Raw genomic sequence first — 22,943 nt, 5'->3', positions numbered from 1 at the left:
GGGACAGACCAGTATTCTGATTTTAAGTGTTAAATGATGTCGGGCAAGCCGCATAAAAGGTGTTTTTGAATGCTCAACATGATGAGCGTGTGTACTAACTTTGTATTGTAGGTGAAGACTATACGACCTCCTCCCTTTGTGATGACAAAAACTAGGTATGTGAATTTCAGAGCTATCCGGTTCGATTTCGGGCCTGTTTGTCAACTCATAGGTTGAAGTCACCCATTGTGATGACTGGTGATGAGAATGAAGAGCTAGGGCCTGGTTGAGGATTCCCCCCAGGAAGATGGTAGTGTCCTGGCTTGCGGTGGATCATAGAAATCATAAAGGGAGCTTTGCAGAATTAATCTCTTCTAGATTCAAATGTTGTGCATGTTCACCCATCTAGGTGTTGGAGCTGTGAAAGTGCTACTGGTTTTAATTTTTTTTCCTTCTCTCCATGGAGATGGGTTTGTCTGGTGAAACTGGATCTTTCTAGATAAGGCTGTTAAGCCCATCCATTGTGTGGCCAAGCCTTGAGATTTATTTTTCTGCTATGGAGCTCAGAGGTGCCTACTGTGCTGCAGAAAGTGAGTGGGAAAGACCACCATAAACTAACAACACTAACATAGATGGTAGAGAAAAAACTTTGAGCGAGTGTAGGAAAGTGCCCCTTTTTGTATGGTTACCCCCCACTTTTTGCCTGATGTACGAGTTACTTACTTTCGGTAACGATGTATCTGGTAGAGATGTTGTCTAGCTGCAGATTCCTTAACTTAGAATATCCCCAGGCGTCAGACTGGATCCGTAATTTTTTTGCAGCTGCATCTCTGCGTGCCGGGGGACGGCGCCACACCACCCCGCCCTGACATCGTCCACTTACGAGGTCGTATAAGTCCCTCCTGGTGTGCTGACATCAGTTTTCTTCGGAGAAACTTTTCCGCGGCACAACGCGGAGCCGCCAACAAAAAAACTGTGAAAGTATGGGAGCAGTGTCCGATTGATGAAAAATCAGTGAACAAGAAGGAGCATGGTGGAGACACAATCATAAGACAGGATTAGACACTGCCTACATGTGAGTGAAAGCTGTGAGAAAAAACCCCGCAAGCTAAGCGAAGACTCTTCCCTGTGTGCAACAAGGGAAGAACATCTCAACAGACCGAAATAGACTGATATTGCCATGTAGAACTGCGTCTCCTATTGAGTGGAGCACAGAAGTGCACCGTAGAAAGGATGAAAAGACTGGCCCTTTCCCTATAATAAAGGAGGTTGAAACCAGAGCACAACCGACCCCCAAGAGTGCGACCAAAAGAGGACCAGGGCCCTGAGTCAATAGAGAAGACAGAAGGAAGGGAAGGTGACTGGAGAGGAAAACTAATCTCCTTGTGCCATGTTACAGGAAAGAAGCCCCTCAGCAGAGCTTAACTGCACATGGAAACACTCAGAGGGGAGCCACAAACCGAACTCCTGTGAGAGCTAAGCCAATGGCAACTGTAGAGGCCAGCGGAGAACACCACTCTGCAAGGTTCTCGCAGAACGGGGAGGCTGGGTGGGCGTTAAGTAATCTGCGGCTAGACAACGTCTCTACCAGATACATAGTTAGCGAAGGTAAATAACTAGTACATCCGATAGACATCTAGCCGCAGATTCCTTAACTTAGAATAGATACCACACCCATACCCCAAAGGGGACGTGGGTCTGCAACAGAACAACAGAAAGCACCAAGCATCCGATCTGGCAACAGAGTGACGGATAAAGGGGAAAACTGTGGCGGAACAGCCAGACCGCAAACCAAGCAGCTCGAAAGAGCAGAAATAACGGGATAGTGGATATCCTAAGAACGCCAGAATGGCGCGACACCATAACCGTATAAAAATGACAGAACGGCATGACCCTTTACCAGAGCAAAGAAAGAGAGCGAGAGAGAGGAAGAAGGACCACTCTCCGCTTAATGGCGCACGATGAGTACCCCGACCCAAGCTCGAAAGGAACTTGAAGAGTTGCAGCCAGAGCCTAACAGAATAGTTTATAGAAGGAAGTCGAAGGAGCCGGTGTCAAGATCCTAAAGGCAAGAGCTAGAACCTGAGCAATGCGTTGGGAATAGCTGGCGGGACAAGAAACACACCAAGCGCACACCCAATCCCAAAAAGGGTAATTAGGGGCAATTAGCATCAATTCTAAACCCGCTGAAGCAGGTAGAAATATGCAGCAGGCAAACGTCCATAGAGACCTTAAAGTTGCTTACACCAGAAGCATAAGAGTGCCTGACCGGGCAGTATGAAGCCAAAGTGAGAAACAACCCACAATATAGACTTGCAGGCAGTAGTCAAGGACCACTGCCATCAGAAGAGCTGTCCCACAGGCGTAGCATTAACAATAATAGGTGATAATTTGGAAAAAAGGCGTATCCGAAGGAAGTGGCCAAAAACACTAAGTTAACGAATGGTGGGAAGAGTCGCAGAATCTGAGACCAACACTTCAGAAAAGACACGTACAGCGTCGAACACCAAAAAGGGAGCATATGTCAATTCGGGAAATTACCCCAGTAAGCGGAAGCAAGGAGGAACCTATGGGCAACTTGAAACAACTCAGAAAACCTCCCACACACATGGAGATAGTGGTCCAGGCGTCGCAGTCTCGAAAAGAGGTGACGACGTAGGAAGAGGAATACCAAGGGAAACGGCATGTATACATAAATGTATAAACATATCATTATGTAGAGTCAGAACTAGCCAGGAGCATGAACATGTCCATACCGGATCATACCTAGTACAGTAAGGGTAGGTAGGAGCTGTTATTGAAGAGGAGACCATGAAACCTCCCAAGGAGGTGGATGACCATGGCGTAAGCAGATGGCACCAGGGAAAAAGCATAGAACACCGTACAACGGATCACCAAGCGACGCATGGAGCCCACAGGATCTCCAGGCCCAGGTGAGATAAGCAAAGCTATATAATAGCGTACAAGTACCCCACATGGAGTATGCATGCCCCAAACAATGGGGAACACCTCTTAAGGCAATAAGCCAAGCCAGAAGAGCGCAGTAACTAACCGAACCCGTGCCTTGAGTTCCGAGGCGTATGGCATTACCGAGCTGAGCCACTGGCTCAATACCACAGTCAGAGGACCAGACACAGCAACCTGAGGAACACTGCACAGCAGGCCAACAGGCAGCTCAAAGCAAAACATATCTAAGGGATGCCAATAAAAGGGTAATCACCCTTGACCACAGAAAAAAGAAGACGTAAGGCTCACTGCCCATGTTAAACACAGAGCGCATCTAGAGGATATGAAATGAAAAAGTACCACCACGGAAGACAGGCCTAAGAAGACCTAAATGGGAGGGCGAAAACCCGCTAGGAGCGGTGAACCGCCGATTCAGCGTGAGCATCAAACCGCAAAACCCCATCAAAGGGTAAGTCAACCAGTCGCTCCCGGATATTTTCAGGGAAGACGCTATCTCGCAACCAAGCGTGACGCCTTAAGGCAACAGACCTCGCCATAGCTTTGCCCAAAGAATCCGCAGTATCTATGGCTTAGCGGATTGTGAATTCGGCAAGGGCGTGGCCATCCCGGAGGAGGTGAAGGAGATCAACACGAGCCCCTTCAGAGGTGGCAGAAAGCAAAGACTCTGCAGAGTCCCACATGGCAGAGGTCACACGAGCCAAAACACACACTGTATTTAAGGACCGTAGGGCTGCACTAGTGGATACAAAGATGTTCCTACCCCATGACTCAAGCCATCTGGACTCCCGAGAGTGAGGAAGCATTAGAGGGGGCAGGGAAGGAACGGCATTCTGCAACACAAACCCCTGCGCATCAGGGTGCACAAAAGACAAACAGGATCATGTGGAGCTGGACCGTGGCGGTGCAAAACTGAATGAGCCACCGGATCACCTGAAGCAGGCCGGACCCAGGTGCCCAAAAGGGCATCATAAAGGGAAGCCTCAAAAGTCAGAAGCGGCTCCACATTCCCGGACCCACGGTGAAGGACCTCAAGCAAGGGTTCCACAGAAAAAAGGGCAGAAGGCGGTTACATGTTTAAAATGCGGGTGGCCAATGAGACCACTCTCAAAAATGCCGAACCAGCCCCGGTAGCCCTCAGCGGAGGGGACAACAGCTCATGGGGCTTCCTTCCTTGGGGCATTGGTCGCATCCTCAGTGTTTGGGGAGGGTTGTAAGCTAACCCTCCCCAGACACTGAGGTTGCGACCAATGCCCCACGGAAGGAAGCCCCATGGAAGAATGAGGATTCTGATGGGGCTTCTGGGGAGACGAAGAGCCTGCCGAATCTGGGAGCTCCTGAGGAGGCTCCACAAATTCCAAGGTGGGCACTGGCAACAATGCCTCAGGCGACTTCGGGCGTGGGGGCGGCGCCAAAATCTCTCCAAAGGCCTCTAGAGAAGAGTCCACAACCTGGCGTGGACACGGCGCAAAACGACGCTTGCCGGCGCCGATCGTGCCTCGTCAGTCACCGACTTGGCCGCATCCGGCATCGAGTCTGCGCTGTCCGGCGCCGAAACTATGACAAGCTCCCCTTCTGAAAAAGGCGCCGGAGCTGGCCTATGAGCACCGGCAACCACCTGCGATGTCACAGGGAGCCCAGCCAGCCTATGCGGCGCGGCAGAGGCGCCGTGAGTCGTATAGGGGTACCCAGCTGGGCCACGCCCTAATGACACCACATCTCTGACATTCCTGGGGGCCAAAGGCTCAATTGGCGCCAGGTGCAAACCCGCCAGCGAATCCGTCGGAGTTCCCACAAGAGGCAGAGGCCCGAGGACGCCCCAGGAACGGGAGAGGACCCAAGGGATGCCTGCATAGCGGCAGCATATGCCTCCATCTGGGCCTGAGTCGCCCCCACACCCGGAAAGGTTGGATGGAGGGGGGGGGAACTGTCAGGAGCGCACATCCGGAATGTGTTCTGGATCAAGTGCCCATGACAACAGAAGAAGGGGAGGTCGAAGACCTCAGCGACAAGCTCCTCGACTTACCAACTGCCGAACGACGGCCCCGGACCAAAGCGGGTGATCGACAGCGGAACCGGACAGTAGAGGGACCTGCCGGCGATGAAGAGGCTGGGGAAGCGAGACGACTCCGACCGGGACAGTCGTGCCGAGAGAAGCTTCATACGGCGTTCCCGCCGAGACTTCGGCTTCAGGTGTTGGCAGGCTTCGCAGTCTGTGGAGTCATGGTGCTCGCCCAGACACCACATACAAATAAGATGCGGGTCTGTCGCAGACTCCTGCTGCAAACAGGAATTACAAGTTTTAAAGCCAGAAGGCATCGCACACTGTTACTGACGCGAAGCGTCCAAAAGGAGGCCTGAAAACAGGCCAGAGGAACTGCTCACTCCGGATCGCGTTGCACGCGGAAAAGAAGGAAATTGACGTAATCTCGTCTGGAGGGACTTATATGACCTCGCTGACGTCATGTACGTGGACGACGTCAGGGCGGGTTCATGTGGCGCCATCCCCCGGCGTGCAGAGGTGCTGCAAAAACTAAATTCCGGATCGAGTCTGATACCTGGGGATGTTCTAAGTTAAGGAATCTGCGGATAAATGTCTCTATCAGATATCTAATGCAACCTGACTTGATGAGCTCTGGATCACTGTCATTTAGATCCCTGAGCCTTTGGTCTTTCCCAAAACTGTACCTTTATACCCATAATTGGCACATCTCTGGCTCAGGTAAGACCCTTGTAAAAGGTACCATGGGTACCAAGGGCAGTATGACCAGGGAAGGCCTCTAAGGGCTGCAGGACCCATTGGGCCACCTTTAGAGTCCCTGTACCTTAACACCCACAACCTGCCATTGCAGGCTGTGTGTTCTGTTGCAGAGAAAAGTGAAGAGTCGACATGGCACACATCCCTGGGTGCCATGCCTAAAATCCACTGCTTGAAGCCTAGGTGATTCACCTCTCTAGCAGGGTGCACTAGCCCCCAGGTGAGAGTACAGTGGCATCAGCCCTGTACCCCTACAGTGTGTAAGCCTATTCTTAGACATTGTAAGTGTAGTAAAGCCATAATGAGTATATGTTCTGGGAGTTGGTCATTATGAACGCCACAGCTCCATAATGGCTTTACCAAAACCTGGAAAGTTTGGTAGCAAATTTCTCAGCACATTAAACCCATACTGATGTGTGAGATGTTATGTAAAAAGCACTCCGAGGGCATCTTAGAGATGTCCCCTGAAAACTACCAGCCCTGGTGTGGTTCCTGAATGGCTACCTGCCATTTGCCACCACCAGACCCCAGGGTGGAGAGCCTCCGCTCTCTGGGTCCTGACCAGAAGTGCCATGTCTCCTCTCCCAGAATGAGCTTGGTCCATGAATACCTGCCACTTTTGTAAGCTGTCCCTGCCTTTTGATGCCACAAGCAAGTCATTGGTTCTACCCCCTACTTAGAGTGGGAGAATCGGCGGAAAAAGTAAGCTAGAAAGTGGTGTGTGTCCATCTCTGCCAACCCCACCCCTCAGGTGGGGGAGGCGAGGTGAAGCACACATCTCTGTCCCCTCCATCTTGAAGATGAGGGGACTCGGCCAATTAGGGAGAGGCTCATGCCCCCTCCCACTGGAGGGTGGCTTAATAGGGGTTGTAACCACCCCAAGGAACGGACCCATTGGTGCCGACCTGCACAAACCTTTTAATGCCCCTAAATCTAGTATTTAGCGGCCACCCTGAACCCTGCCGCCTCAAATTTGAAAAAGAAGGAACTAAGAGCTGTGCTGATCCAGGAAGAAGAGGACACCAACTGCTTTGGCCCCAGCCCCACCGATCCATCCCATCTACAAGCAAGAACCCTGGTGAGTCCAGCCACCGGCAACCCGCAGAGCCCGGAGGACGTTCTTGCACTCATCTAACCGTCTGTCTCCTGTGAGCACCAGATGTGCTCAAGCCAAGACTCATCCACAGAATCTGGATCCAGGCGGCTCCTCAATTCTGCACATGACACCCACTGCCAGAGTTGGAGTGGCCCAACACCACGAGGAGGTCTTCCCAGCGATCCTGGCCTGGGATCTGGTGATCCGCGACCTCACTCAAGCATCAAGACCATGTCTGCAGTCACAACCTGAAGGGTCCCCCCGACCGGAGCTGATAAAGAAACCCGACACCAAAAGACACCCCTGCACCTGACGCCCCACTGCCTTGGTTGGCCGAGACGATGGTGTCCAGGCATCCCCCAAAAACCCAATTTGCTTTTCTAACCAGTGGTCGACTCCAGGAAGTCTCCATGCCCGAGCCTGCAGCAACTTTGCCGAACCGAAGGTCTCTATTGGAAACGTCAGGATCCCGAACATCTTCTTGCCACCCTGCCGCCCCTGTGATGCTGGTAATGCAGCTCCTGTGCTCATCGTTGGCCCCTGCAGTGCTGACCTAAATCACAGGAGCTTTGTTTCCACACCTGAGTGGCCTGCTCGCATGCAGCCCCTAAATGGAGGCCCGCTTAACCCCATTGGCTAAAATTGGGCCCCTGGACCCGATTGCGCCGGTGACTCTGGTGGTGCAACTGGGGTGCCTACCTAGACCTTGGAGAACCTTGGTCCTAACCCCCCAAGCTCCCACTCGTAAGTCCAGTACTTAACTTTAAAACTATTTTGTATTGAGGAAAATTAACTATACCTTAACCAAGAAACTCTGTACTTACCTTGAATTGGGAGATCCCTCTGTGTGGTATATAGGCATACCACCCCAAGTAGTCATTGTGATCTGAAAGTAATCAAAAGGTATTCTAAAAGTAATTACTGTGTAATTTGAACCGCTGTTTGAAACCATACCAACCTGTAACAATTGAAAATAGATTCCCAATTGCATATTTGTGTAAAGGTTTACAATTGAAAGTACATTTTACCTACCTGTACCAAGTCCTGCTTGGTTCTATAAATAAAAAGAAGTATACTTTTTTTATACTTACCCAAATGGTCTGGATTCTCTCTGAGTGTGTATAATCAGTCCTTGAGAGAGTGAATACAAAAAATGCTTAACACAAACTCGGCATAAGCCTAACTGCTCGCCCACACTACCACAAAGAGAGCTTTTAGTACTTACCAAACGTTGCCTCTGCTGTACCTCTGGGGACTCCTTGGACTCTGTGCACACTATACCTTACTTTGGTATAGTGTATACAGATTCAGCTTCCTACAGCATGGGTAACTTTCCGATTTTGTGTGAAAGTTAAATCTTCCTTGGTGCTCACAGCTATGTCTTACTTTGGCTTATTGGTAGTTGGTCTCAATTTTTATTTTAAGTTTGAGGTGTAGTGGGAACTTGCAGATATCTAAGGCTCCTCTGGTAGCTTCCCAAATCATTTTTAAGTTGAGTAAGTTTGACTTTGTTGCTTTGTATTTGGTGTGATGTTATCTTGATTATCTTTTGTCATTATTCTTTAAGGTGATACTCTCTGCCCTATCTGTTTTGAGACCTTCTCGTCTTACAAACCAGTGACGTTGGGATACAACAGGGTGTTGGATCCTTCGTTGGGTTTGATGGTGGGCACTGAACATTAGTCTTATGTTGGAGTATAAGTTGGCATGTCCCCCCCCCCCCAATCCCCACACCTCTCAGGATTGAACTGTACACCTGACAGACAATTCTGTTGATTTTACTGTGTGGTAGGCTGATCTATGGTTTAATTAGGTGATAAATCAGTGGATGACTGGAATATTTCCTCTAGCTAATTAGTGATTGTTATTAATGCCAGTTTGGCGTGGATACTTCTTAACAAATTTAGAGCAATAATAACGCAACTGGAAAGATAAAATGCCTTTGTCGCTTGTGAGCGCAGCACTCTAGACAATCCTATACTTGAATGCTCTGATACTGAACACCTCTTCATTTCTTGTAGCTAGAGGAATATTAGTTCTCGGGGAAAACGTTCCTGTAACAATTACTGTCCTCTTTTATCCCACATCATTAAATACATGTTACCTGCCCATTATGAGTGTTATTCCAACCCTGTTCCTGCAACAGACAAATCTAAACCTGATCTGTGTGCTGATGCTTACATAACCTCTGTGAATGCATTCAAACTGCTGCTCCAACTAATGCAATAGAAATTAAATATAAATTTGACAGTGTCAAATGTTTGACCATCATTGCCAGACACAGTGAAGTAATTCAAATAACCATGAGCACATTTGAACATTGCAGGCACAGGAATGGTTACACACAAGTAATTAATTGTCTATCATTGTGAACCAAGCAAAAACAAGGAGATGATGTACGGAGAGCTATAACTTTTCAGACACTCACCCCCAGTTACAGATCTGGGTTGAATCCATCATCATTCGGGCTCACTTCGCCACCGCCGTTCAGACCCAGCTATATACAAATCAGTCTTGACCCTGTCCCTCATGGAAACAGCCAAGCCCGAACTGCCAAGACCGGTCTTCCCTGAACCGGAAGCCAGCATCCTGGGACTGGTTTCGGGGTAACACCACTCATCAGCCAGACTAGCTTGAATCCAATGGGAAATCCATCATCGTTCTTTAGCTCAGTTCAGACCCAGCTATATGCAAATCAGTCTTGACCCTATCATTTTGAACCCTCATACTAGCCGACTGAATATGGGTACATATGGCACATGACCACCCAAATGGATCTTCAGGGACTGATGACCGAATCTGCCTTTGATCAGGTGTGCTTTGAACAGGTGTTTCAAGATTGAAAAGTTAGAACAAATACTTGTATTATCTAGGTGATTGTTCAGATGGCAGGTACTTAGGAGGTGACACTGTTTTTCTTTAGATACCAGTCTCAATTTCGGATTGCAGGTATGATTTCATGTGGCAGTCCACAAGGATGTATAGGGTAGATAAGGAGGAGTCTTAGTTATTAGGTAATCTGAGATTAACCCATGAAGGCATATAGAGGAACATAGTTTCCTTTTTGGAGACCCTAGAGAAAGCCGAAATAGGTGTTTCAGACCTTCTGATGCCCATGTTAAAGACGTGCGTCAGGCAGACCAACGTACACCACAGTGGCCTAGTTGAAGCGGAATTCCTTGCCCCTTCCACTACAGTGCCCTTGTGATCGAAGGAGAGATACAGTAGTGTCTTCTTATGGTTTAAAGAGCCGTTTCTGTACTACTACACTAACTAACACTAATTGTGGCCTACAGGCTAATGCTAGCATAAAAATTAACGGCAAAAATATTTGCTTTAGGGACCGATGGCAAGCTTAGTCCCCTTGGTATCAAGGCTGCAGAGAGGCCGTTGGGGGCCATTTCAAATGTGCGGTGGGGGCAATGGAAGTCCAGTTTCCTAAAAGGGAAGCTCTGTCTATTTTTTATGAAGACAGTGGCTGGCTTTCTCTTGTTTTATTTAACTGTAGTTAATTGTCTCATCCAATCCTTAATCTCCAGAAGACAGTGCTTTTGGGGTGAAAGTCCTTGGTCAGGATAAGTAACAATAATGTAAAATGTATTGGTATCGGTATAGATCGGGACACATTGATGTACTTATTGATATTGAAAGGTGGGGCTAGGTGGACATTGAGGAGTACTGGAGTTAATGGGTAGCCCTGAAGAACTCAGTAGATAATAGGATGGCATTTGTTAATGACAGTGAGTAGTTTGACCTACTGAGGCTGGCCTGCTAAACAAAAATGCTGTTAACCACTTTAGAGGGGAGTTTTCACCTTTGACAACCAGCATGACAAGTATGCCGTCTTTTGAAAACTGCAGATGACTGTTTGACACTAATTCCGCACTCCTGTGGGTAAAAAACAACTTTGTAGCACATGTAACCAAATTTTCCCAACCCACATTATATCCCCCTCTACTTATAACAATAAGATTCAATAACATAGTCTACTCGCCCAAGACCCACTTCCTGAAACAGGTTTTCTCTAAACTGACCATTCCACTGATCAAATTTAGCATTGGTCATTGGCCCATAGGGTGTATGGAGGCTCATTAAAGTATTGGTCTTGCACAGTGTTTGACATAAAATGCATAAAATGCAGAAATATATTTTCCTATATCCCTTCACATTCTGTGTGAGCTGTCTTTATATGTTAACAAGTGTCCCAATAACATTTCTAAAGGCTGCTATCTACATGTAAATCCTAAACCCCTTCCCATACACTTTTTTCCCATTAGAAATTCCACTTGGATAGACTTTGAGGTATTTTCTGATATTTGTCCTCTGTTTCCAACACAGTTTGTTTTTAATTGCCGTAGGAGTGTCAACCCATCGGAAGGAAAGTGTTGTCATATTACAGGGAGAGTTTTGTGGACAGTTGATTGTTGGCTCAGAATGTTGCAGGGCTTTAGTAATTGCACCTCACCTTGGTAATTGTAAACACGTGCAAGTTCTAGGTGCATAAAATGGGATGTACATTAGATACAATAAGATCAGTCCTCTTAAGTGAATCTCTCTCAGTAAACAGGACTTATCAGGGCTGTTTCTGCATGGCTTGGTTTTGCCAGTACATCCTATTGAGCAATTTGTCATCTTCTGCATTTACAAAATCAGTGAGATCACTTGTGGAACTGAGAATGTGCATCCATATCTCCTTCTTATTAATCTCACCCACTGACAAAAGGTGACTAAGAGTTAAAGTGCCAGGCTATGTGTCCTACACACAGGTCATTTCATTCTGCTAGACCTTTATGATAGTCATGCTCCGAGGGGCCTGTCACTTGACTATGTATTTCAAGCTGGTCATACCCCTATTTAAATGGCAGCACATTTCAAATAAGCTGCTTTGACATACGTTTCTTAATCTCTGCAGTTAACTGCATCATCTATAATGTATGAAATAACTTTGGCAACCATTGCACACTAGTGTACTGACTCCCTTTCTCCTCATTTGAGGTTCAAGCCTCCATTGGGGACTGTGTGCTTATTGACAGATTTCACCTATTTTTTTTATGAGTGCTGTTTATGTGTTTCCATACTCTTGTTCCAATGCGTTCTGGTAATTGTATAGGCTTTCACTTGTAAGAGCAGTTGTGCAAATCAGACCATGAGGTGTTAGTTTCAAATCCAGGGATGGGCTCAAATCTTGCATTGGGTTTTGGCAGCGTAAAAGAGGAGACTTCTTTTGGCATTCTTGAGCTTTAACTCGCTCCTCTTGCTTTGTTGATCTGAGCCACTCCCAGTTTCATTTAGTAGCTGTTGCTTCTGAGCTGTTTTCATATTTTCAGTTTTGCCTGTGAGTGTGGGACAAACCGATAACTCTTGAGGATTGCATATGGAGTCATAGTTGTTTGACTGGCTGGGTACACGGATAACGATATAGCCTTGCATTTCATACCTACTCCATTCCTCAACATTAACTCCAAAGGCCATTTCCTTCACCCCAGATCCTGGGCAGTTTCCCCCCTCACTGCATACAGAGGTGAGTAACACCACTTATGTGACATAAGGTGCTAAATAAGTGATCAGAGATTCTCTTACCTACTCGGCTGGTATTCCTCTGATTGATGGATGTTTATGAATACATATAGATAGATATATATATATATAATTTTTTTTACTTTTCAGCTGCACGTACAAGAAGCTCCAAGCAACAATTTGACCACTGAACAAAATCAGCCAACTGCAAGCGTCGTCCTTGACTTCCTGGAGGATGACATCCTGGGTTCTCCATCTGGGGGTGGTGGCAGCCTTTCTGGCTCGGATCAGCCGTGCGACATACTCCAGCAGAGCCTACAAGAGGCCAACATCACAGAGCAGACGCTGGAGGCTGAAGCAGAGCTGGACCTGGGTTCCTTCCAGCTTCCTACGCTTCAGCCAGTCGTTCACACTGCTTCAGATGGGACTCAGCAGATCTTCTCAAGTGGGGCTGAGCTCATGGGATTACAGCAGTCTGCCGTCCTCACCCACCAGGCCCTTGTTCAGCATTCAGTGGGAGCAGATGTGGTGAATAAGGCTATTAGTGTCCAACCGTTCCTTCAGCAGGTAGGCCTGGGGAACGTAACTATCCAGCCTATCTCTAACCTTCAAGGCTTACCCAATGGTAGCCCTGGGGGGACCCTGGGCATTGGACAGATTCAGGTGGTGGGCCAGCAGGTGATGACACTCAACCAATCAACACAGCAGCTTCTAGGAAAGTCTGTTCAGCAAACACAGGTAGCCACCATGCCAGTGGGAAGCTACCTTACGCAAACAGCTCCAGATCAGCAGCAGGTCACTTTATCATCTACTGGGGTCTCCCCTCAAAATGCAGGTCTTGTAATTCAGAAAAACATGCCAACTGTATCCACCACCACGCTGAATGGTAACCCTATTTTTGGCACCATGTCCCCTGCCCAGTGCACACAATCCATGACAGTCACTACCAGCTTGAACAGTCCATTAATGCAGCCTCAGAATGTGATCATCCACCGGACTCCTACGCCAATCCAACCCAAGCCGGCAGGTGTCCTACAGCCGAAGTTGTTCCAAATCACACCCAAACCATTTGGCCCCAACAATACCACATTGACCATCCAGAACGAGCAAGCGCTGCAACAACAGAAAGCCCAGCAGAATCTGACTTTCATGACGGGGAAACCAGGGCAGAATGTGGTGCTTTCTGGCTTCCCTCAGGGACTACCAGCAAACATGTTCAAACAACCTCATCTTCAGCAACAGGCCCTGAGTAAGCAAATGAGCCTGCACCTATTGAACCAAGGCAACAGCATAGTCATCCCTGCCCAACACCTTAATCAGGCAATGCTTCAAGGCCAAAACCAGTTCCTTCTACCTGGGCAGCTGACCAGTGCCTCCACAGTCCAACAACTCTCTGCATTGCAGGCCAACATGGGAGGGCAGATTCTCACCACTTCACATCCCAGTGGCCATATAATCACCAGTCAAGGGCCAGGTGGTCAGCTGATCAATCAGGCAATGCCTTCCCACCAAATCCTTACCAACCAGAATATTGCAGGCCATTTGAACTTAGGACAGGTCCTTGCGTCACAGAATGCTCATGGCACCCATATTCTGTCCACCCCTATCCACCTGCAACCTGGGCAGGTGGGCCAACCAGCGTTATTTCAGATGCCGGTGTCATTAGCTGGGAGCATAAGCACTCAGAGCCAGCCCTCAGTGACAGGCTCCCTTTCAACTGGGACCCTCAACCAGTCTGGACAAACAGTAATTCAAGGAGTTGCCCTGAACAACAGTCAAGCTGCAATGTTGAATGCTGCAGAGAACCTTAATCAAGGTGTGAGCATCCAGTCTTCCGTAGGCAGCAGCCAGAGTCCTGGCCTTATGCAGCAGCAGCCGCCACAACAAGCACCTCCTACGGCTACCCTCTTGCAAGGCGGGGAGCCACCCTCCATACTTACTGTTCAGGCAGATTCCCAGTCTCAAGGACCAGCACAACTTCAGATGAATGTTTCGCAGCAGCCATCGCAGATAACTTCTTCACAAACGAGCCCCAGCATGGTGCATAGCCCAGATAAGATCATTCTGGGTCAGGCTGGAACTGGTACGATCCTCAGCCCAGAGTCAATGCAAATGTTCCTTCAGCAGGTAAGAGAAAGATTATTACTGTACGTGGAGAAGCCTGAGATTTCTTTAGGTATGAGAGAGTGATCAAAGAGAGTTTCTTGATATGTAGCTGTGATGTAGGGAGTGATTTGAGTGAGTTAGTTGCATCCAATTCCTTTTACTAGTGTCCAGAAGTGATTGTGTGAATGTAAACATCTTAAATGTTGATACTTGAGTGGGTTCTGATGTGTCTTCATTGCTGTGTTCTGCTAGGAGTTTACTGCACTCACCATATTAATTTTCCCCTTGGAGGTCCTGGACTATTCTGGCTTCATTTTACTTTTTACAGCTCTCTGCTCATTGCTGGCAGACTGCCCATACATATGTTCTGTGATACCATTGAGGCACATCCCATCATCCCCACTGACTTTGGTCTTAAGAATGATCTTTCAGGCATACTCCCACTAATAACCCACTCCACTGTGTTAAGAGACTCTTAAAGCACACCCCTTTTCTCTGTTTGTCTCACCTCGGGCCAGTGCACTTCCAAGGCATGCTTCTCAACTTTATACTTGTCTCTTTCAAGTTTGAATACTCCCCCAGAATACAGGTCAATTATTGTCCTTCTTCCCTTTGAAGTGAATGACTGCCTCTACATACCCATCCACTTTTTTAGCACTGTCTCCTTTTGCTAAGCAAACGTCCAAAACACACCTTTTAATCATCACACTTCTTTAGTTTTACCACTTTCTACAGTACAGGGTAAAGCCATTTTGCCCTTTTAGTGTGTTCAACTGTGGCCTTCCATTTAACATCGCTACTCTGTGTTTACTCTAGTACCAACACATACTAGATCATGAAAGTCATGTAATCCTATTCCGATTCTACAAGTAAGTTAACTATGAATTGTTTAAATAGTACTTCACCAACAATGCAGTTGTTTTTGTTTGAAAAGAAGTGGTAATATGATGAGAGTTTGGATCAAGGTGGTATTCCTCAGAATGATGGATTCTGAACATGAACAGTTTTTGACATGTGTGCTCAAGAGTAAAAAACAACAAGGTGAGGGCTTGAAAAAGAAATTGCATTAGCTCTGGTAGTTGCTAAAAATGTGTTGGACATTTCAGAAGGAGCGGAGCCAGCAGCAGCAGCAACAGCATCAATTTTACACGGCCTCCTTGAAAATGCACCAGGAACGTATTCTGAACCATTCTGCAGTGTCACTCCAGCTGTCCCAGCCCATCTACAGCACTGCCACAGCCAGTCCAGGCACAACCAGCAGCGTGCCTGCCTCTGTTATAGTCAGTAGCAGCATAGGCACGGCCATGCCGCCACAAGCCAGCCGAGAGCTTACCCAGCCCCAGAGTGTGGCGACGGAGTCGAAAGTGCCGAACCCTCTACCGCCATTCCCATCTGGCCAGCCCCATCAGGTACTGCCTTTTCAGGTAGTCCCATACGATTTTCTTCTTTTCATCCAGACACCTCAGACTTCTTCCAGTCTTCTTCCACTTCTCTTTTGAATTTCTAACTGTGTGTTTGCTTCCACCTTGGGGTGTGCTTTGCTTGCTTTCTCCTTTTACTATCGCTTTCTTGGTGATGGATGCATCATTTGGCCTTTTCTGCTTGCCGAATATGCTACTTTTGAAATATCTTTCTGAGCATGCCAGTCTGATCTTTAGTGAGATTTCATTAACACTATATAAAGTTAGTACCTCTTCTAGATAATTCTGTAGTTCTTGAATTCACCTAACCTAGACTAAACTAAGCCTGTTGAACTTGGCCAAACAAAGTTCACTTGATGAGCTTTAGTCCGCACCCAAACAACGTTGATTTTAAATGAACTAGAGCTGCTGACACTGGTGAAAGAAATTCAGAATTCCACACGAGGTGGCAGACACATGTACATGTCAGCTACCGACTGCAATAGAACTATCATAATATCTTTAAACTGCAGTACAGAGCTGCTGCTGTTGACCAGCGTCTGAAAAGTATTATGTATAGTCTTTCTGCAAGTTGATTTATTTCACCTGAAGGTTTATCTTAATGTCTCAGTCGGTGATGAGGGCCAGCCACAGACTTCATAAACTGGAGTACACAGTTATGACATTCTGAAGAGAGGCATAATACAGATATGTCTCACTATGAAAGCCTGGTGATTTAACCTTGCCTCCAAACTTTCCATGTTTGGAATCTACTAGTAGTATTGAAAGTGGATAACCGTTTTGCCCTTACATGTGCTAGGTACACAGTGAAACCCCCATAACAATTTTCAAATGGTTTTCAAGACTTGGTGTCAATAAGTTATCGCTTTTACTTATTGGTAATTTCTCCTGTAATGCTGAAGGCCTTGTTTTGACTCTTGCTAGGAATCCATTCCTTTCATTATCCAGTCCTGGCTTTTGCACATTCTCTCTAGTGGGTAAGATTTTCTGCCAGTCAGTTCCCAGGACTAGTTTCGGCCTGCTATGTTTATGGACTGGATGCTCTGATTTTCAATTCCCCAACCTGATGTGTGCTTATTGCATTCTTTGTTTTTACACAGCAGTCTCTCAACATTGTGCTGTTTGATCATTGTTTTGCTCGTGGATTGAATCAATCTCCTCATAGTGTTAGAGGATTGATGGATTCTGGGAGAAGGTATTTTTCCTTCGTATCTTTGGTGTCTGTTCCTTTGGAACTATCTACTATTGGTTTACGTAGCTAATGTCTGAAATAGTGTCAACCAGCCCATTTCAGTCTGGTGTCTGTCTGCAGTCTATCGCATGAATGTAAAGCTCTTCCTTGATAGATTGTAGGCTTGTCTAAACAAGTATTTCCTCATTTCATGGGAGTTGCATGAGCTATTTCCTTTAGGGGTTTACACACAAATCCGTAGATAAGAACTTAACGCCTGTGGTCTCCTATGATTAAGATCTTTTCCGTCATCACTTGCCCCGCTGTTTAGCTGTGATTGTCCTGTAGATGGCCATCTTCATTCCTCACTTTCTAGGCATGACTTCTCTCTTTCTCCCTAAGAGAATAACACATGCTCTAATTTAAATGACCTGAAGTATGCTTTGGATAGGGATTCTTCTCCCATCATTTTCTACAATCCCTTATGATCTCGAATTATTTGTTCTCCAAACTGACTTAGCATCTCAACAGTAGGAATCTCTCGTAGTGTTTTCCTGGCTTGGTTTCTTTTGTCTTAGGTCTTCTGTGGTTTGGACCTCTTGATCCATCTCATCTGAGACCAATGATGTATCTGGGATTTACCTGCAATTTGCCCAGTGATAAGGATGCATCCCTTTCCAGTTTTTCACATATGGATTGGCCCCTTTAACACTGAAGCCCCAGTATCCTTTCATATGTTCTAATAAGGATAGGCCTTATTTTGACTTGCCACATTCCAGAGGTGGTATCCGACCATCACTTCACTTTTAGAAAAAAAAAACCCTCATGAGCTTGCTACATTTGGTACTTGGTGCCTCACTCTTTGGTCTCTCAGCTGTAGGATCCCTTTGGCTTGTCAGTATCTCCCCGTTTAATCCTATAAATAGGCTCAATTGCCTTCAACCCATTTCAGTCACCCACCTGTGCTTCTCTAGTTGATATGAACACATTGCCCATTACTTTTCAGACTTGATGCCTCCTTTTGGTGTCTCCTACCGATAGCCTTCTTTGAATCATTCAGTTCCAGATGTGTCATGTACGTTGGGAACATGTAAAGTTTCACCTTCTAAGTCTGAGTTGGTCTATTTTGGCTACTGGACATAAGATCTCTTGCTCGCCCCATTGTACATATCCAACGCCTGCCTGTAATCTATTGTGTGGCTGTTTAGTGCTGTCATCACTGTACAATCCTGGCTTCGCTGTGGAGATTACCCTTTTATTGAGACCTCTTTCTGTCAGTATACAGACTTGGAATATGTATGCTTTGTCTTCTGCAGATTGGACTGTTGCTATCTTGGCTGCTGAAGTCTGGTATCCTCTTTTGATGCCCCATATGGATGGGGTATTCTTTGCTGTCTCACTGTGTACTCTGTGTCACGTGCATAGCATCCCTTCTTTGCACGCTGATTTGGTGATTGCCTCGTGGTATTTTATATAGATGCAAGCCCTTAGTACCACCACCCACCTGTCATGTATCTTCTGGACGTGCCGTCTCCTTTGGATAGAGTTAATTTCTATTTCTATCTAGCTATTCAGACCCAATTCTTGCCTGCATTTGTCATATTAATAGGATATACTTCCCAGTGACTGTTCAGGTTTAGACGCCTGGGGGTATTCGTGCGCTGTATACATTTTATTAACATTAGTATTTTGTATACGTAGAACTCCTTCACACCTCACTTTCCACAGCTGGTGTCTTGGTCATCCTGTGATTAGCAGTAGTGCTACTCACTTCTCCCACATCAATGGTATGTCCATGGCATACTGCTTTTTTTTAATTCTTTCCTCTGAATTTCTACTATTACGCACGTTTTGCTTATGCCTCACTCTTACTAATACTGAGAACTGCAGCTGCTGCCGCAACTTGTCACTGTCCTTTCTTTTTTTCTCCACAGCTGTATGCTTTGTCTCACCTTCTGCTACCTAGCTGTCTTGTCAGGTTTCTTGTCTTGCTTGTGAATTTATTATGTGATGTTTTGTCTGTAGTGCTTTGAATCTTCCTTTGAATGGTATAATTAGTTTTAAGCAAAGTTTGTGATTAGAATACAGTGGAGTCTATAGTAAATTTGATTATTGACTCTGGGGTGACTACTTCAAAGGCGGTTTGCTTTGTAACACCTTGGGCCCACCCAATGTCACTGAAAAAGAACGTGGAAGGCTGCTTATTTGCCCTTTTTATCCCAGCTACATCTCCCTTAGGTGAGTCTCTATGTATCATGTCACCATGCAACAACAAAAGAGCCACATGGTAAGTGTCTGTTCTATATCCTGTGACTCCAAACTGGCTCAAGGTAGTTCAATGTGGTCTTAAGTAAGTAGCTGATTTCATACAGCTAGATAACTAGAAAGGAAACTGTCTTACCTGCCAAGCCTTCTCTTCTGGTCTTTTCAACAACGTGACAGCCTTTTTTTTTTTTTCAAATCATTTTTATTGAAGTGATAAACAAAGAAAAGACATAACAATAATTCTTCCTTACAGACATTACCAGGTCAATTATTGATGAACAATACAAAAGAAAAGCAAGGTGACAGCAATAAGAAAACAACTCCGCTTGCATCTTCGTGTTACAGATACATACATACATAACACTCAGTAGGTAGAGGTATCAGCATGGACTCTAGTAGGTACAGCAGATGTGTTTCTCAGTATCACAGGACAAGTAACAGAATTACTTGTGACTCATTAAGGTGGTTCATAGTGAAATGATGATGCATCTAGTGATGTCCATAGTTTCCTATTAGACGGTTTCCATGTAGCTGCCTGCAGCGCTGGGTTATTGGCACCTCTCAGGAATGACAGCCATTCCTGCCAAATTTTGAAGTTTACCTCCTTCGCACTTTTCCACTTGCATAGTACTACCTTACATGCCAGTGTCAACATTAAGTCCAAAAGCAGACGGTCCTGGTCATTTGGCAGCTGTGGGTCCAAAGCCCCCAAAATAACATAAGCAAAGTCCTTTACAGGTCTTATTTGGAATACGTGGTGAACGCATTCAAATATTTTCCCCCAGTATATGCTTAAAGAAGGACAGTTGAATAGCATGTGTGCGAGATCTCCCGTCCCTGAGTGGCAGTTCCAGCATGTAGGCGAATCCCTTAATTTACACTTGAAGAGCCTATCCGGAGTCCAAAATGTCCTATTTAGCAGCATGTACTTTGTTTGGAATAGAATGGGTGAGACTTTTTGGGTAAGAGCCGTCTTATGAATCAAGGCCCAGTCAAAGTGCCTGTTAAATTCGGTTCAGCTTCCCACTTCAGTTCCACCTTCCTATGAGTTTTCCTTCTTTAATTTACTCACAGATTTTATTTTCTGTCGCAGCTGCCAAAATAGTTCATATATGCCTTTGACAGACAGTGTTTCTGTATGATCATCTCAGATAACACATTCTCCTCCATATTCTCTTAGGGTAGTAATGCTTGAGGGAGGTCTAAATATGAGAACAATGCTGTGCTGGAAAAGTTTCAAATCTATTTTAAAAGAAAATAAAGAGAAGAGAAAAATTGAAGTCCTACTTAGGCATGCTTTTCAGTCTTTTTGACTCAGTAGTTTTACAGCTTATGGTTAACAAAATCTATAATAGAGAGTAGCAGTTGGTGCACTGTTATAGGATAAACTTGTTTCTGTTTTTTTAATGTTGATATGTGTTAGGCTTGTTGGTATGTGTTGTATGCAAGCATTACCTCTTTTTATCACTAAAGAACTGTAAAAGGAGGCTTTTGAAGAAAATGTCCTCCTCTATGCCGGGAAGAATTCTAAGAGCATTTAAATCTTGGTACAAAACTAATGCTGAAGAATTTTTGTTACCAGTATCTAGCTATCCTTTGATCATTCATCATGCACAATTTCATGATGGTTATACATTTGGTGAAATCTGTCTTAGAAGTAAGCACGTCTACTAATGCCACTCCTACGTCTCTCCTTTGTGTACCAACGGTTAGCTTTTCCTATCATTATGTGGATTCTCTAATTATTGCTCTAGGCCACAGCTATCAAGGGCTCAAGCGAGGAAATATAAGAGTACTTCTGATAAATAATTATTTGCCTCGTGCTCAGCTCAGGAGAAATGTATTCAGAAGTAACTATGCTTAGTATTCTTCATCTATATGCATATTGATTGAGCATCACATCACTATAGTGTTGTTTGTGAGGGAAGACAAGGGTCTCTTCCATCTCTGATGTTTAAGAACCATGGGACTTACCTATAGTCTGGCAAGTTTTAAGTCTACCACAAATACATTCACCACAATGGCATTCACTGTCCGGTTCATTTCTGGCTATTGCCCGCCATTTGCGGTTGGGAATTAAGTCACGTTCCTCCCTATCCTAGAAGTCTTCCAAGAAGAAGAAAAGGAAGCAAAGAAGAGTATAAGAAAGGACAGCTCCATGTCTAGTTGGTGTTCCTGATCACAAGGTAGGTCTCATTGTGAATCACTACCTCCAGCAGACCACTCCTGGGAGCCAGAGCTGATGGACATCACTCCACCTGAAGATCCTTTTATGGTAGTACTGAACTCATCCACCAGTTCCTGTCCTTGGGTCCCTTGCTGGTAGCACTGGGTCCCTTGCTGGCAACACTGGGCCCCTTGCTGGCAACACTGGGCCCCTTGCTGGCAACACTGGGCCCCTTGCTGGCAACACCAGGTCGTAGGTTGGGCCTTGCTCAGATGCCACCCCTGGCATACCCAGAGTTTGAAGCACTTGGTGCCGATCCAGAACAGTTTCTGCACACCATTGGTATACCCTGGTGAGTCTTTGGTCCCCATAATTCCTTTTGGGAGTCTGGTGGGATACTACTAGTGGCATTTCTCTCTGCGCCAGTCGACCTCATTGGCCCTCCACAGGTTATGCCACCAGTGCCTGCTGGACCTGGACTGACACTTGTGACCCTACCAGTAATTTCTCCTTTGGTGCCATCACAAGACCGTCTATGCTGATGCAGCCACCAAAACTACCTCCATGGGCTAAAGCCATCCTAACTGAGGACAAGAATGCAGGTTTAGCTGGCTTAGGAGCACAGTAACACGGATGTGATCAAACATAGGCGTGTTCCAGAGTAACATTATGTTGGAGGCATATGAGCTGCAGATTGTACACTATGCATAGATCGCCATCTGGTGTTGGGCTCCGATGTTTGCATCTTGTTTGTCTTCAAAGAAGTCTTGTAATCACAAGGTTGGTGACTCCTTCTTCGGTCGACAGTGCACATGGGCTTTGGCTCCATCGTTAGATTTTTTTTTTCACTTATCGGGTTTGGATGTGACTTGCTGCGCTCCGGGTCGGTATCGAACCTCCTTCGACACACAATCCCACTTAACCAACGGTATCGTCTTAATCGCATGCCTTTGATGCGCATCCTAGACAACTTCAGATTAAATTTCGATGCCTGCGAACCTCGACGCGGGCCGTTGGGCCCACCCGCGCCGATAGAGACAGACGTCGATGGAACGGATTCCATTTAAGAAATGTCCACAGTGTGGTGCTAAGTTTCCACACTCGGACCTCCATCCTGTTTGCAATCTGTGCCTCTCTCCAAAACATCGAGAGGACGATTGTGAAGCTTGCCTCTCATTCAAGTCGAAAAAGACCATCCGGGATCCTCAAGCTCGACGCCGCGACATGCAGCGAGGTACAGGTTCCATTCCGGGCATCTTCCATCCAGGTCCAGATAACCTTCCGGAGCCAGAACAAGAAGAAATTCTGGACTCCGAAGTGGACGTCTCTGACACCGAAGATGGCCCTGCCTCAAAGGGACGCGAATACTGAGACCCCAGCCCCAACCGAGCCTTACCAATGGCTCCGGTAAGACCTTCGGGCTCAGGTTCACACCTTACAAAAATTTAGAACGCCCCCGGGTCCGGCACCGAAGGACAAAGAAAAGCCATCCGGCTCGA

The 22,943-nt window shown here is 46.3% G+C and overlaps 1 protein-coding gene across 5 annotated transcripts in view; it reads left to right on the top strand.

The window, feature by feature from the left end:
* Positions 1 to 22,943, top strand: part of BICRA (BRD4 interacting chromatin remodeling complex associated protein) — a 478,150-nt gene that overhangs the window by 372,863 nt on the left and 82,344 nt on the right. For 3 of the 5 annotated variants that reach the window (XM_078661098.1, XM_078661101.1, XM_078661097.1), the window contains exons 7-8: positions 12,465 to 14,441; positions 15,527 to 15,844. In XM_078661098.1, the coding sequence (XP_078517224.1) occupies positions 12,465 to 14,441; positions 15,527 to 15,844 (2,295 nt within the window). The remainder of the gene's footprint in view (positions 1 to 12,464; positions 14,442 to 15,526; positions 15,845 to 22,943) is intronic. The other 2 variants (XM_078661099.1, XM_078661100.1) reach the window with 2 other exon arrangements.

This window comes from Lissotriton helveticus, chromosome 9 (assembly GCF_964261635.1).
Source record: "Lissotriton helveticus chromosome 9, aLisHel1.1, whole genome shotgun sequence".
Classification (NCBI taxonomy): domain Eukaryota; kingdom Metazoa; phylum Chordata; class Amphibia; order Caudata; family Salamandridae; genus Lissotriton; species Lissotriton helveticus.
The sequence above is the reverse complement of the archived record's forward strand: the minus strand, read 5'-3'. Positions and strand labels throughout refer to the sequence as shown.